General features: G+C 49.0%; 1 protein-coding gene across 1 annotated transcript in view; it reads right to left on the minus strand.

Moving 5' to 3' along the window:
• LOC137424409 (laminin subunit beta-1) overlaps window positions 1-17,069 on the minus strand; it is a 193,138-nt gene that overhangs the window by 119,249 nt on the left and 56,820 nt on the right. The window contains exon 10 of the mRNA XM_068111835.2: window positions 4,202-4,322. Within this exon, the coding sequence (XP_067967936.1) occupies window positions 4,202-4,322 (121 nt within the window). The remainder of the gene's footprint in view (window positions 1-4,201; window positions 4,323-17,069) is intronic.

A 17,069-nucleotide genomic window follows, 5' to 3' on the forward strand; every position in this document is an offset into this window, starting at 1 on the left:
CACACTCTGAGTACACCAACAACATGCATGCACACCTCTAGTTAACCTGAAATATGCACACACTCTGAGTACACCAACAACATGCATGCACACCTCTAGTTAACCTGAAATATGCACACACTCTGAGTACACCAACAACATGCATGCACACCTCTAGTTAACCTGAAATATGCACATACTCTGAGTACACCAACAACATGCATGCACACCTCTAGTTAACCTGAAATATGCACACACTCTGAGTACACCAACAACATGCATGCACACCTCTAGTTAACCTGAAATATGCACACACTCTGAGTACACCAACAACATGCATGCACACCTCTAGTTAACCTGAAATATGCACACACTCTGAGTACACCAACAACATGCATGCACACCTCTAGTTAACCTGAAATATGCACACACTCTGAGTACACCAACAACATGCATGCACACCTCTAGTTAACCTGAAATATGCACACACTCTGAGTACACCAACAACATGCATGCACACCTCGAGTTAACCTGAAATATGCACACACTCTGAGTACACCAACAACATGCATGCACACCTCTAGTTAACCTGAAATATGCACACACTCTGAGTACACCAACAACATGCATGCACACCTCTAGTTAACCTGAAATATGCACACACTCTGAGTACACCAACAACATGCATGCACACCTCGAGTTAACCTGAAATATGCACACACTCTGAGTACACCAACAACATGCATGCACACCTCTAGTTAACCTGAAATATGCACACACTCTGAGTACACCAACAACATGCATGCACACCTCGAGTTAACCTGAAATATGCACACACTCTGAGTACACCAACAACATGCATGCACACCTCCAGTTAACCTAACTCTGCACACACTCTGAGAACACCAAGAACATGCATGCACACCTCTAGTTAACCTAAAAATGTGAGCACACCCTGAGTAGACCAAGAAAATGCATGAACACCCCACGGTTAACCTTACGATATGTGCACATTCTGAATAGACCAAGAAAATGCAGCACCACCCCGGTTAAGCTAAACATATGTGCACACTCTGAGTAGACCAAGAACATGCGTGCACACGCACACACACACCCTGCCTAACCTAAAATGTGCATATTCTGAGTACACCAAGACCATGCATGCACACGAACACACCCCGGCTAACCTAAAATATGTGCAGAATCTGAGTAGACCAATAACATGCGTGCACACACACACACCCCGACTAACCTAAAATATGTGCACACTCTGAGTAGACCAAGAACATGCAAGAACACACACCCCGACTAATCTAAAATACGTCACACTCTTAGTAGACCAAGAACATGCGTGCACACACACCCCGACTAACCTAAAATGTGCGCACACTCTGAGTAGACCAAGAACATGCAAGAACACACACCCCGACTAATCTAAAATACGTCACACTCTTAGTAGACCAAGAACATGTGTGCACACACACATCCCGGGTAACCTAAAATGTGCGCACACTCTGAGTAGACCAAGAACATGCAAGAACACACACCCCGACTAATCTAAAATACGTCACACTCTGAGTAGACCAAGAACATGCGTGCACACACACACCCCCGGGCTAACCAAAGAACACAGAACGAATGTGGACAGCCCGTGTTCATTGTCGGGTGGCCTTGTGGAATGACCTCGGATTGGAATTTTGCGCAGGATATTTGTTGAAAAGTCAGTGAATCCGATTAGGGATAAAGTTCAAAAGGTTTGTGGTTTTGTACATTAAACGGGAAGGAAAAGTTTAGTGGGACCTGATATAATGATGTGAAGAATTGATGTAAATATAAACATGTAGCAACACACGGTTTACAAATACATTGAATATGTTGGAAATATTGAACACACGTGCCATGTTGAAGTTAATAAATAAATAAAATTAGACCAAAATAAGACCAGGCCTCAGGCCTCTCATATTCCGGTTATTATCCAAATCCGCCCGCTGACCATTCCCACGGTCAGCACCGAACTCACCCTCCCGTCCCCCAACCCCATCCACTGTCCCCACGTCACTAATCCCAACTTCCCGTTCCTCACAAGAATCCACTTTTGTTTTCACGCAATCTGGAATTACCGAGTAAAGCTCCATGTGAACTTCAACTGAACACGTAAAGGAAACCGACTCGAACACACGAAGTCCGCGCAGCTGCGAAGGAAGCAGCCCTGGAGAGCAGGATTCATTCGGCAAACAAAGGGAAACATTCCAATGCGGACCACCTTCTCACAATATCAGATGTCCGAACGCCTCCACGGCCCCCGCAATCCGAGTGGCCTTCTGCTTTCTTAATCCCAAAGTAAACCCTCGTGCTTTATCCGTCCACACGGTCAACAAAAGGGTACGTTATTCCAGGTGTTTCCGCGAGCACCCATTGTTTCGGCAGGATATAGCCGTGTACATATGAGGAAGCATCTCCGGAAGCTTCTGAAGATGACATCACCTCAGGTCTGGTAAGGCGACACGAATTCACAACCCAACGATCCGCCAGGAAAACGACAATAAATAACTGTGAGCTTCACATTGCGAACACTAGAAGGGCGCTCAGTGGAGAGCACACCTCCACCTGGTTGGCCATATCACTCAATGGTGACGAATCACTTTAAAAATTATACTAGCCGGATCAGGATCCGGATCTTCATCAAAATCGAATCGATTCTTCCTCGTCACACCCAACCTGTCCACCAAGTTTCGTCCAAATTCGTCCATTACTTTTTGAGATATCCTGCTATGCATCGTTTTTGGCCCGATCTCCCAATGATGAAGACTCACTGGAAAAATTAAATAATTCTCATATCCGAATCCATATTCGGATCTTCACCAAAATCGAATCCAATCGTCCTTATCAGACACCCAACCTGTCCAACAAGTTTCGTCCAAATTCGTCCATAACTTTTTGAGATATCCGGCTATGTATCGTTTTTGGCCCGAACTCCCAATGGTGAAGAATCACTTAAAAAATTTAATAATTCTCCTATCCGAATCCATATTCAGATCTTGACCAAAATCGAATCGATTCTTCCTTGTCACACATAACCTGTCCAACAAGTTTCGTCCAAATCCGTCCATAAGTTTTTGAGATATCCTGCTAGGTATCGTTTTTGGCCCGATCTCCCAACGGTGAAGAATCACTTTTAAAAAATTCTAGTAGCCGGATCCGGATCTGGATCTTCACCAAAATCGAATCATTTCGTCCTTGTCACATGCGCTACATCTCTGCCAAATTTCGTCTGAATGCGTCCACAACTTTTTGAGATATTTTGTTCACAAACAAACAGACAGACAGACAGGGGTGAAAACATAACCTCCATACACCTTTGGTGGTGGAGGTAAAAAAATAACATGACAATATCTCAATCCCCAAACAAAGCAGAACATAAAAAATAGGGGCAAAACCTCTGGGCGCTCACCTGGTAGAATAAGGCAGTATACTACACCGACTAAAGGTATTTTAAACAGTACCACGGAATTTAAAACTAATTTCAATGGTTGCTAGGAGACAGGGCAGCAGGTAGAATCATACGATGGGGGGCAACTCCCCCGCCCCCAAGACACCGTTAGATCCCGATTTATCTAAAGCCATTAACAATCTTTGGTGAATCATGGGTAATGAAGATTGTAATCAAGTTTCATCAAACTCATGTGTGTAGTTTCTGAGAAAAAAAAAATCAAACACCTATTTTAGGGGGCTCTTTAGACCCCCGCCCCCCAGACCTCTTTAGACCATGATTTTTCTAATGCCGTGAACGTTGATGCGGATGCTGATGGTTGTGGTCAAGTTTTATCGGAATTGTATTTGTAGTTTCAGAGAAGAAAGCAAATTCCTATTTTGAGGGGGGCTAGGGGGGGGGTCAAATCTGGATCCACTTTGACCCCCAAAAAAACCCCTTAGACCCCAATTATTTTCATGCTGTGAACAACCTTGAGTGCAACATACCAAATATGATTTGTGCCAAGTTTGATCGCAATCCCATCAGTGGTTTCAGAGAAGAAATTGCAAGTGTTTACAGAGTGACGGACTGATGACGCACAGTCCCATAAGCTCCCCGGAACTACATTCCAGGTGAACTAATAAAGGTAGGCTTTTGGCCTCCTGAAATTTCCACACCTTGTGTGTAAGCTGTTATGCATGCTTTCCTGTGCTGCCGTGAATGGTATTGGTGGCGGTGTTTACAACATACGTTTGCAGGCGTTAGTGGTGCTGCCCTCTGCTGGATGCCATGGAAGGTCATGGTAAAAGTCCTCACACCTCTCACAGTTGAGCCCTGTTGTGTGGTGTTCGCAGGTGCAGCGCCCATGAACCTGGCACACACAAGGATGGAAATTGTCAAGTGGCATCGATCGTTTACTCACAAGCAAAATTCATAAATTGCTTCAACTATAGCTCTTCAACTTTGGAGGACGCCTCTCCGCGGTGGTTGTACCCCCAAACGCAAGTCGGGGGCCAAGTCTTCGAGATTCTCACCTGCTGCGCGGAGAGTGCGGATCGGTCCCCATGGACTGGTCCGTCCGTGTTTTCTCTCTTTCTCTCTTTCTCTCTTTCTCTCTCTCTCTCTCTCTCTCTCTCTCTCTCTCTCTCATGACCTTGGGACACACCTAACGTCCCTCGACAGTCAAAACGCCCTAAAAAACCAAGACAATCATGTTTGTATTGGTGGAGATTTTAACTGCACCCTCCAACCCCAACTCGACAGGAACAGTGCAGAGCCCCATCCTGCCTCCACAATCCCTCTCACCAAATTTTTAAAACAAATGAATTTGACAGATATATGGCGGGTACAGCACCCATCAATCAGGCAATACACATGGTGTCGATGCATTCAGGGTAATATTGTACTTGCTCGCTTGGACAAGTTTTATATTAATCCTCCACTTGAACGCCTCGTTCTGTCATCCAAAATTTGCCCATCAGGATTCTCGGACCACAGCGCAACATTTCTCAAAATTTCTGCCCCCTGCCCGAAACACAAGAGTGCTTTTTGGAAATTTAATAACAACTTACTTGATGATAGTACCTTTAAGGACATTTTTCCGGAAATTTGGAATATTCTGGTTGCCTCCCAAGGGAATTTCTCCAACCTCAGACAATGGTGGGATAATGCCAAAACGCATATCAGACTGTTCTGCCAACAATATCGTGCGTATGGTGTTCAAGAGGAAAGAAAAACCACAACCTTACTTGAAGATGAAATCCTGGAATTACAGGAACAGCTTCAGGGAACCGCAAGTGTGAGCTACCAGGGAATGAGGCAACAAATCCATGGAAAAACGGCCTTACTGAATTCCATATCCGAAAGGCGAGCACAAAATGCTTTATTGCGCCTGAAGATGAGGTACATACACGACCTTGATGCTCCAACCAAATTCTTCTTCAGCCTTAAAAGGGGGGCCTCTTCGTCAATGATTACACGCTTGCTCCATGATGGGGAACTCCTTTATGAAGATGGCAGAATCAGGGAATGTGCCCGGAAACATTTTAAACAACGGTTTATGCGGCATGACATTAACCAGGATGCAATATCGGAACTTGTTTCTAACCTTCCAACATTGGCGGAGGATCAGAAGCAGCAGTTGGAGGATCCTCTTAGGTTACCTGAGCTCACCGCTGCCTTGAAGGCCTTGGAACCTGATAAAGCCCCTGGACTGGATGGGCTGACAAGTGAATTTTTCCAGTTTTTTTGGGACACCATTGGACCTCACCTACTGCGGGTATTGAATGAATGTTTAGAGGATGGACAACTGCCGTGGAGTTGCCGGAGAGCAGTCACCACCTTAATTCCTAAGAAAGCGGACACTCAACTTATAGAGAACTGGCGTCCTATTTCTGTTTTATGTACGGATTATAAAATTTTAGCCAAAGCCTTGTCTAATCGAATGAAACCTTTTATGAATGTACTAATAGGAGAACATCAATCCTTTTGTATTCCTGGACGTACTATTTTTAATAATATCTTTCTTATCCGTGATACCATTCGGTTTTGTAACAATTTTAATATGAATGTTGGTCTGTTTTTTATTGACCAAGGAAAAGCCTTTGACTGTATTGACCACATGTACCTTTTTAGAGTTTTAGAGAATTTTGGGTTTGGACCTATTTTTATCTCGTACGTTAAACTTTTGTATTGTAATATATCCAGTGTTCTTAAAATTAATCAAGTATTGTGTAGCCCCATTGCTGTACAACGGGGAGTACGGCAAGGTTGCCCGCTATCTGGACTTTTATACTCTCTTGCCATCGAACCTCTTCTGCTCCAATTACGTACGCACATTTCTGGCTTCACTGGATCAATTCTTACCACACCGCTAAAAGTCTCTGCCTATGCAGATGATGTCTGTATTTATATAAAAAATAGTACTGACGTCACTGCGGTGGCTCAGGCACTAAAAACATATTGTCAGGCTTGTTCAGGCCAGGTAAACTGGAAGAAGAGTGAAGCCCTTTGGATAGGACCTGGAGATTGCCCGCCAATTGTCCTACCAGGAGGAGTGAACTGGCAGAAAAGTGGCATTAAATACCTCGGTATTTTCCTCGGAGACAACACCTTTGAGCAGCAGAACTGGGTGGGATTACCAGACAAGGTAATGGCAAAACTGGCCCGCTGGAAAGGACTTCTTTTCCAACTTTCGTACCACGGAAGAACTCTCGTCATTAACAATCTTGTCGCCTCTATGCTATGGCATAAGATGATATGCCTACAACCGCCTGGGAGCCTTCTTATTACACTGCAAAAGAGCATTGTCGACTTTTTCTGGAGCGGGAAACACTGGCTCCAACCCCCCGTGGCATACTTGCCACTCGCTGAAGGTGGCCAAGGTCTTATTGATATCCGCAGCCGGATTATGGTCTTCCGGCTTCATATCGTGCGCCAACTTGTATATGGAGATGAAGCCCTACTCTGGAGGCCTCTGGCTAACTGCATATTACAGCTTACATGCAAGCTGGGTTACGACCGAGAACTTTTCTTAATGAACCCTCATCAAATCGATTCATCCTTGCTGCCCACCTTTTACCAAGGGGTGATGAACGCCTGGCAAGCCCTGTCCTTTTCCCGTGAAATGGCAACATACAACATGGAAATGTTGTTGAACGAGCCCCTATGCTACAACCCCTTCCTGGAAAACAGCTTGAATAATAGGGGACTCGTTCAACGTTTTGTTGATGCCAAGCTGCTGCGAGTGAAAGACCTCATGACAGAGTCTGGGAGCTGCCGGCTGAGTGCTGCCGCTGTGGCACAAAAAACCGGAATAAAATCTGTCAGGATCATCTCTCGGTTCCTTCAAGGGATATCCACAACGTATCGTAATACCTGCGAGGAACTTGGCCCTTCCCCCGAGGAAACAGCGGGTGACTTCCCCAAACTCCTAGTTTTCAGCCCGCCACTTAATCTGTCCCCTGGCCTGAACAGCCCTGATGATACTGCATTATCCCTTCCCGCCTTTCCAAAGAAAACTCTGTACAACGCGTACGTTAAAATTTTATACGCAAAAACATTTTCTGAGCACCCGAGGCTTCGATGGCGGGATGTTTTACCCCCAATACCACCCAATTGCCCCAATTGGCGAAGTTTTTATCTCTTGCCTACTCCAAAGTATGTTGGAGATATTCAATGGAAACTTGTACACTGGATTTTACCTTATAATGTTTTACTGAACCGGTTTTCTACTGCTAACTCTAATCTATGCCCTTTCTGTGCATCCATTGAAACCCTACCGCATATATACCTGGAGTGTGAACGATTGCAACCTCTTTTTACATTCCTTCAGGAACGCTTTGTGAAGCTTGGTTCCCTCTTCAATCACAATGTTTTTATTTATGGTGTTTTAGGACCGTCTTCCCTTAGGAATGTGGTTTTAATGAATTTTTTAATTGGCCAGGCCAAGTTTGCAATTTATAAATCCAGGAAGAAAAAAATGGGAAACGCTTCTGACTCGTCATGTGATGTACTGCTCACCCTTAAGGCTCTTGTAAATGCAAGACTAAAGCTAGAGTACCGGTTTTTTTAAATGAACAAGAATTTAACATGTTTTAAAGAAAAGTGGGTTTTTAATGATGTCATATGCACACTTGATGATGATGATTTGAAAATAACCTTTCCTTGAGACCATTTTATTGTGTTTTGTTTCTTTGTGACTGAACATAACTGATTTTTTGTACTCTTGTAATAAAAGGAAGAAACAGTCAGTCAGTCTCAGTCTCAGTCTCTCTCTCTCTCTCTCTCTCTCTCTCTCTCTCTCTCTCTCTCTCTCTCTCTCTCTCTCCTCTCCCTCTCCCTCTCCCTCTCCCTCTCCCTCTCCCTCTTCCTCTTCCTCTTCCTCTTCCTCTTCCTCTTCCTCTTCCTCTTCCTCTTCCTCTTCCTCTTCCTCTTCCTCTCTCTCTTCCTCTTCCTCTTCCTCTTCCTCTCTCTCTCTCTCTCTCTCTCTCTGCTTATCATTTGCTGCTGGTTGCATCATTTTCTGGAAGCGCGGCTGTTCCACTGATGCCCTATTACCTGTTCACTGGTACTCATTTTGTCGACATCGGAAGGATGACAAACTGAGTCAACCCACCTGGTGTTAATTCAACGACTTCACAGGGGCTCAAACTCAGGACCCAAAGATCTCAAGCCAGACACCTTGACCGTCAGGCCAACACCAGGCTTAGTCACTGTATAAATACACTGCATAACCCTCGGTAAATGAGCTGAAGGAAATAAATACTCAAACATTCTGGGGGTGAGAAATATAGAAGGAATGGCAGTTCTTTTCGTTCCATGGAGCAAGTGGTGGCAAACCTTTTCATGCCTCATGCCATCTGTAACATATATAAGCGCTTTCGCAAGTCGGTCAACACTTCGCACTAACACAGGCCTTCTGTCCATAGCATTTCCAGGAAAGAGTGGTCATCCATTCCCTGGCAGTGAGCCTCAATGAAGTCTTTTGTTTTGTCAATCGATTCAGATTTTAATACCTGGAAACCATTATCATCCTTTCCTCACACAACCTCCAAGGAAGACGTGTAGGCCTACACAAAGCACACAAGATTGATCAACAAGATTGATCATAAAGGGTTGCAAAAATTGAAATCTCTATTTATTACCAGTAAAATGCCCGTCAAATATGATAGGTGGGAACAGTTTATTCAACGGTGCAGCCTCGTGAGCATTTCAAAGACCGAAGCCTCGGCCTAGTGTCAGGTGTGTAACTGTGTTTATGTCTTTATTTATCAGACATTCTGCAGACGTAAATGAACACTCGTTTTACTCTGAGTGTGTGGCACGTCACGTGCGGTGAATTTCCGCTCCCTGCCCTTTGCGTTTATTGTTATTTTAAAAAAACGTTTCTGTACACCGCCCTTGAGGCTCAGTTTGCAAGCCACCGTCTACAATTACAATTGAAGAGTCATAATTACTCTTTTATGGAAAATGTTTTTTGAGCTTGATTTATCCTCAAAAACAGACCATAGTGAACACACATTCATGTTAAAGGATTGGCCTTTAAAACCTACCCTTGTGAAGGGGGACAGACAAACACACAAACGGACATTGTGTTTTATATGGTAGATAGACTGTGGGCGGCTTCTTTACGTGTCATTATATTCAAATATTGATAGGATCATGGTGTTATAACCATGACCAGGATGTCTCATTAAGTGCGAACTCGGATTCCGAAAGCGGAGGAACATTCTACCTGGGTTGGAGCGTAATTCCCCTTTTACAGCAAAATCTGCACTGTAAGGGCCTTAATAATAAAAAATACAAATTATGTGAGGAACTTCCGAAGTAAGGAGTTAAATCGAAAATTACAGTTAAAAATAAATATTTTATTTTTAGTTCTGGAGTATTGGAGGTATAAATCACGAGTCAATAAAATGCTTTTATGCTGGTTTTCTTACTTACAAGACTTACAATAAAACTTAACTAAATTTTGCCGCATTATCAATTTAACACAGCTCACTCCAAACTTTATGTGTAACATGACAGAGTACTTAAGGAGTACAATCACCCAAGCTGGCATGGCTAAGGTCTAATCGGAGCAAATGGCTTGATCCTTTTAGATGGAGAAGCATAAGTTATGTTCCATGCCTAATTGAAAAGTAGCACAAAAAAGGGCTAATTTTTTTTTAAAATGCACAAAAAGTACAGTACTGTAGGAGCCGTGCTCCCACGTCAATCGGAAGAATGGACGCGACAAAAAGCTGGAATTCGTCCGAGTTTCTTTATTGTCACAAAACAACTCGGGTACTCTGAAAAGCCCGTTTATCGGGCAGCAATATATATACACACATTATCCCGGAGCGTTTGCCCGGGAAAGGCGAGAGGGGGCGTGGCCGGGCGTCCTGGCCGCGGCCTGGCAAGTCGAGGGCGGGCATGCCCGGGCATGCCCGGGCGTCCTGGACGCGGCCTGGCAAGTTGAGAGCGGGCCTGCCCGGGCGTCCTGGACGAGCCCGGCATGGTGATCGCTCCGCGTCCTTGGTAGGTGTAAGGCGATTGTGTAAACCCAGCGGTAGCCGCTAAACACGTCCCCCCAGAATCGACTTGCACCGGCAGGGTCAATTTAAGGGGGTCCTGATGACCCGGCCGAAGCGACCCCTGGCGGGTCGTGGGGGGGGGGGGGGTCTGGTGTGGTGGTGGGCGGTCGAGTGGGGGGCACCGTGGATGGGGGGCGGCCTCGCCGCGGCGGAAGGGCCAACCGTGGCGGTTGGTCGATGTCCACGTGCGCCGGCTTGAGGCGATCCACCGCAATCCGGTCCAACCTGCCACCGATGTCGATGACGAACGACTTGTCGTCCCGTCGCAGGACCCGGAGGGTCCATCGTACGGCGGCCGGAGTGGCCCCCGATGTGCGTCATGACGCACAAAAACGTACTCCGCTGTGCGAAGCGCTGGGGGGACGTAGGACTGGGGGTCACCGTGGTGGGACGTTGGCACGGGGGCAAACCGTCGGGCGGCCTCCTGGAGGTCCGAGTGCTGGTGAGCTGCGGACCAGGGACTGGTAGCGTCGGGCACGAATTCGCCCGGGACGCGTAGCGCCTGGCCGTAGACAAGCTCGGCGGTGGATGCCCGGAGGTCCTCCTTGGGGGCCGTGCGGAGGCCCAAAAGGACCCACGGCAGCCGGTCGGCCCAACCGCCGTCCTGAAGGCCGGCCATGAGCGCGGCCTTCATGGAGCGGTGGAATCGCTCGCACAACCCGTTGGCTTGGGGGTGGTAGGCCGTAGTACTGTGAAGCTTGACCCCCAGGTTGCGGGCGACCGTGCCCCACAGCCCGGAGGTGAACTGCGGTCCGCGGTCCGACGAGATGTCCGCCGGTGTGCCGAAGCGGGCGACCCAGGTGGCGATGAAAGCCTGCGCCACGTCGGCGGTGGTGGTGGAGACAAGGGGAACAGCCTCCGGCCACCTGGTGGTCCTGTCCACCATGGTGAGCAGGTGTGTGAACCCCCGTGATGGGGGGAGGGGGCCCACCAGGTCCACGTTGACGTGGTCGAAACGTCGTTCGGGCACGGTGAAAGGTGCCAGCGGGGCCTGGGTGTGTCGGGGGACCTTGGCCTGTTGGCAGGCTGTGCAGGTGCTGGTCCAATCGCGGACGTCCCGTCGAAGGCCGTGCCAGACGAATCGCGCCGACACCAGCTTCTGGGAAGCTTTCCGGCCCGGGTGGGAAAGGCCGTGGAGGGAGGCGAAGATGCGGCGTTGCCAGGTAATGGGCACGATGGGGCGAGGCTGGCCTTGGGAGACGTCGCAGAGCAGGACAGTGTCCGCGAAGGGGATGTCGGCCAGGCGGAGGCCCGTGTCCGCCGCCCGGAGGGCTTGCACTGTGGTGTCGGTGGTTTGGTCCGCCGCCATAAGCGCGAAGTCCACGCCGAGGTGGACCGCGTTCGCGCTGGCCCGAGAAAGACAGTCAGCCACTGCGTTGTCTTTGCCGGCGACGTGCCGGATGTCCGTGGTAAACTCCGACACGGCGGAGAGGTGGCGCTGTTGGCGGGCCGACCACGGCTCTGTGACCTTGGCCATTGCGTAAACCAACGGCTTGTGGTCGACCAACGCCGTGAAGGGTCGGCCCTCCAGGAGGTGGCGGAAATGGCGAACGGCCAGGTGTAGACCGAGGAGCTCACGGTCAAACGTGCTATATTTGAGCTCGTTCGGCCGGAGCTGCCGGCTGAAAAAAGCGAGTGGCTGCCAAACCCCGTTCACCCATTGCTCATGTACGGCGCCCACCGCGTAGTCGGAGGCATACGTGGTGAGGGCGATGGGAGCGTTGAGCACCGGGTGAGCGAGCAGTGTTGCTTCGGCGAGGGCCTGCTTTGAGCTGTTGAAGGCCGCGTCCATTGCTGTGGACCAGACGACGTCGTGCTTGGCCGGCTTGCCCCGGAGGGCTTCGTAGAGGGGCCGCATGAGTTGAGCAGCGCGGGGCACGAAGCGGTGATAGAAATTCACCATTCCCAGGAATTCCTGCAGGGCTTTTATGGAGCGGGGACGCGGAAACGTGGTGATGGCCTCGACCTTGGTTGGCAGCGGCACGGCCCCGTTCTTGGTGATGTGGTGGCCCAAAAAATCAACGGCCGTCGTGCCGAAGTGGCATTTGGCCGGGTTGACGATGAGGTCGTGCTCGCTGAGGCGCCCGAACAGTGTTCGGAGGTGGAGGAGGTGCTCGGCCCGGGACGTGCTGGCGACGAGGATGTCGTCCAGGTAAACGAAGAGGAACGGCAGGTCACGCAGCACGCCGTCCATCAAGCGCTGGAATGCCTGAGCCGCGTTATTGAGGCCAAACGGCATCCGCAGGAATTCGAACAAGCCGAACGGCGTGATGACGGCCGTTTTAGGGACGTCGGCCGCCCTGACAGGTACCTGGTGATATCCCCATATTAGATCGATTTTTGAAAAAATGACCCGTCCTGCCAGACGGGCGGAGAAGTCTTGGATGTGCGGGATCGGATACCTGTCGGGGGTGGTAGCGTCGTTAAGGCGGCGGTAGTCGCCACATGGGCGCCAGCCGCCCCCTGGTTTTGGGACGATGTGTAGTGGCGAAGCCCACGCGCTATCGGAGCGCCGCACGATGCCGAGGTGTTCCAAAGCGTCGAACTCGGCTTTGGCCACGGCGAGCTTGGCTGGGTTGAGGCGGCGGGCTCTGGCGTAGACCGGCGGGCCCGTGGTTGGTATGTGGTGCTCGATCCCATGTCGTACCACGACGGCCGAAAACGTCGGCCGCGTGAGGGCCGGGAACTCCGTGAGCAGGCGACCAAACTCGTTCGCCGCCGGGAGGGCGCATGCCAGCTCGGTCGGAGCGGAGCTGCTCAATGTGCATACCAGGGAGCTGAAGGTCTCGGCGTTGATGAGGCGACGCCGTTGGACGTCCACCAGCAGTCCGTGTGTGCAGAGGAAGTCGGCGCCTAGCAGAGCCATGGGCACGCTTGCGGCTACAAACGTCCAAGTAAAGCGTTGGCCGCCGAAGCAGAGGGTGACGTTGCGTGGGCCGAAGGTGCGGATGGCCGATCCGTTGGCCGCAACCAAGGAGGGGCCGCAAACCGCGGACTGCCTGTCCTGATCAGAGGCGGGTATGATGCTCAGTTGGGCGCCGGTGTCGCACAGGAAGCGCCGTCCGGACGCTTTGTCCGTGATGAAAAGTAAGTTGCCCGTGTGGCCGGCGCTCATGGCTGGTAATGAACGCCGGCCCGACCGTTTCCCGGCTTGCCGAAGGTGCACGGAGGTCGGCATGTCCGGGCCTTCTGTCTGAACCTGCCATGATAGTAACACCACGCTTGGTCAGGTGGAGGCCCGGGTCGTCGTGCTGGAGGTGGTCGGCTCGGCGTAGCGGCCGCCAATTGCGTCGGCAGTTCGGTCGTCGACCGTGCCGGGTGCTCGGGCGCCATGGGCGTTGCGTCGGACGGCGGTGGGCCCCAGGTCGCTGCTGCAATGCGTTGGCCTGCCGCGGAGATCTTGTCGGCTTCCCTGGCGAGGGCGCGGGGATCCGTGATCGTCGTGCTCGCCAGGGCGAGGCGTACCGGGCTAGGCAGCTGACGGAGGAACAGCTCCCGGAACAGGAATGCCGGAGAGTGCTCGCCGAGCAGCAAAAGCATGTAGTCCATTCGCTCGGACGGGCACGTGTCGCCGAGCTCGGGCAGGTCGAGCAGGAGCCGTGCGCGTTCCGCCGATGAGAGGGTGAAAGCGTCGAGGAGGAGCTTTTTAATCGCGCCATATTTGTCAATGGCTGGCGGGCTCTCGAGGAGGCTCAGGGCGCGGGCTGCGGTGGCTGAACTGAGCGCTGCTACCACATGGTGGAAGCGGGTGTCGTCGGCCGTGATGCCTCGCAGGGCGAACAGGGAGTCCGCCTGGGTGAACTAAACCGCCGCGTGAGCCTCCCAGAAGGTAGGCAGTTTGAGGGCAACTGCCGTGTCCATGTCGGTAGGTCACCAATGTAGGAGCCATGCTCCCACGTCAATCGGAAGAATGGACGCGACAAAAAGCTGGAATTCGTCCGAGTTTCTTTGTCGTCACAAAACAACTCGGGTACTCTGAAAAGCCTGTTTATCGGGCAGCAATATATATACACACATTATCCCGGAGCGTTTGCCCGGGAAAGGAGAGAGGGGGCGTGGCCGGGCATCCTGGCCGCGGCCTGGCAAGTCGAGGGCGGGCCTGCCCGGGTGTCCTGGACGAGCCCGGCATGGTGATCGCTCCGCGTCCTTGGTAGGTGCAAGGCGATTGTGTAAACCCAGCGGTAGCCGCTACAGTACTGTATTAAGACAATGAATGTATATGTATACATATACATAATATATATATATATATATATATATATACATACATATATATTGTTGCGGTTTTGTGTTTTTATAATAAAGGTTAATTTCCCCTCCTAGTTTAGTTACACTACAACATGTAGCCTCATTTAAGCTCAGTTATTTCATAGTAAATGTAAGCGTAGACGTTTTCTGTGTTAGTTTTGCGTTGAGTAGAATAATGAGAATTAGGTCCTTTACAATGCCTCCATTCTTTTGGTTTTGGCGCGAAAAACCACGAGGCCGGCCTGAACAAGTCAATCAAGGCCGAAGGAAGGCGGGGCAGGAGGAGTGGGAGTGACTGGTAAGCACGAGCCGCCAATCAGGGCTCGAGGGGAGTGACTTACCACTGCGGCAAAAGGCGGGGTTTGGAACATTCGATGCGGGCTAGGGCGGGGGACGATATGACCCTGTGCCCAGGGCCCCCACCAGTTGAGTTCTCAGTTATGAGGTAAGCCCATGCGAGAGTGAAAGCGCTGAGTTACGAGTTATGAGTTTGGAGCGCTCAGTTTGACGGCAGTTGTATTAATCGTGCTGTAAGAGACAGCAACCCCTGCGTGTGTTCCCAATCAGGTTAGACCTCGAACCTTCCTGCACATGTCACGACTGCCAAGTTGGGTATACACCTCGGAGTTAAAGTTCATTTTGGCCATTCGTCCTCTTGGGGTCTTAACCCTGGGGACATGACAATATATGTACATACACATATACATACAAATATATATATATATGTATATTATTTGATCTTCATTTCAACACCATTGACAGATAAAGGTGATATAATATAACAAATATCATGAAACATTTACATTTTGTGGTCCATTGTATAATTTAAATAAACATAAATGCAAATTTCGCATGTGGAAAAAGTAAGTACACCCTTGGCTCTAATAGGTGGTATTGCCCCCTTTGGCAGAAACAACCTCAGTAGGCGTTTCTTATAACTGTCTACCAGTCTCTGACATCGACTGGGAGAAATTTTTGCCCACTCCTCCATGCAGAATTCTTTCAGCTGTGCAATGCTTGAGGGGTTTCTTGCATGCACAGTTCGTTTCAAATCCCCCCACAACATCTCGATGGGATTTCGATCCGGGCTTTGACTTGGTCATTCCAGAACCCTCCATTTCTTTCTTTTCAGCCATTCCTTGGTGGATTTACTGGTATGTTTAGGGTCATTGTCATGTTGCAAGGTCCACCTTCAGTTGAGCTTCAACTTTCCGACAGATGGCCTCACATTATCCTCAAGCACCCTCTGGTACAATGAAGAATTCATAGTGGATTCTATAATGGTGAGCTGCCCAGGCCCTGATGCATCAAAGCTTCCCCAAACCATAATACTTTGACATCAACAGTGGCAAGAGCTACCTGTAGGTCCCGTGACGACATTCTGGGGTTCTTAGAGACTTCTTTCAGCATCTTGCAGTCTGCTCTCGGGCTGAAATTGATGGGGCGGCCTGGCCTGAACAAGTTGGCAGTTGTTTGGAATCTCCTCCACTTGTAGATGATCTTCCGGACAGTCGAATGATTGATTTCAAATTGTTTGGAGATCTTTTTAAATCCCTTCCCAGACTCGTAGGCATCTATAACCTTCTTTCTGAAGGCCTCAGAGAGCTCTTTTGATCTAGGCATGGTGACACCACACACTTCACCAACAAAGAGCAAACCAAACTAAATGTCTGAGTTTTAAATAAGACAGGTTCCTCCAAGATCCTCTCTAACGATGTTCTAATCATTTGCACCTGAGCTGGTGCACCTCATTCTAATTTTAGGTATTTGAAGTAGTGATAACTGTAGGGGTGTACTTACTTTTTCCACATGCAAAATTTGCATTCATGTTTATTGAAATTATACAATGGACTACAAAATGTAAATGTTTCATTATATTTGTTATATTATATCACCTTTACCTATCAATATTGTTGAAAAGAAGATCAAATAGCTGTATGTTGAAATATGTTGAAAAAGTCAAAACTTTACAATGGGGTGTACTTACTTTTTCACGTGACTGTATATATGCACATGTACTAACAAAACATAAATAAATATACATTTTTATATATTACTATGGGAACATTATAGGGGGTAATGGGAGTAATTCAGCCAAGTTATGCCATCAGTAAGGGTCGAACCTACGAGTATGATATAAATGCGGAAAAGATAGGGAACACGTCGAAGCATGTATTAGGAGCTGATAATTGTGATTCCCTTCTGTATTCATGTCTCCACCCCCAGTCTTCCCTCTCCCCTTCTTGACCCCTTAAATAATTCTTGTTATCTGACGACAAGTGTTTCCTATGACG

This window comes from Myxine glutinosa, chromosome 4 (genome assembly GCF_964187855.1).
Source record: "Myxine glutinosa chromosome 4, kmMyxGlut1.1, whole genome shotgun sequence".
Classification (NCBI taxonomy): Eukaryota; Metazoa; Chordata; class Myxini; order Myxiniformes; family Myxinidae; genus Myxine; species Myxine glutinosa.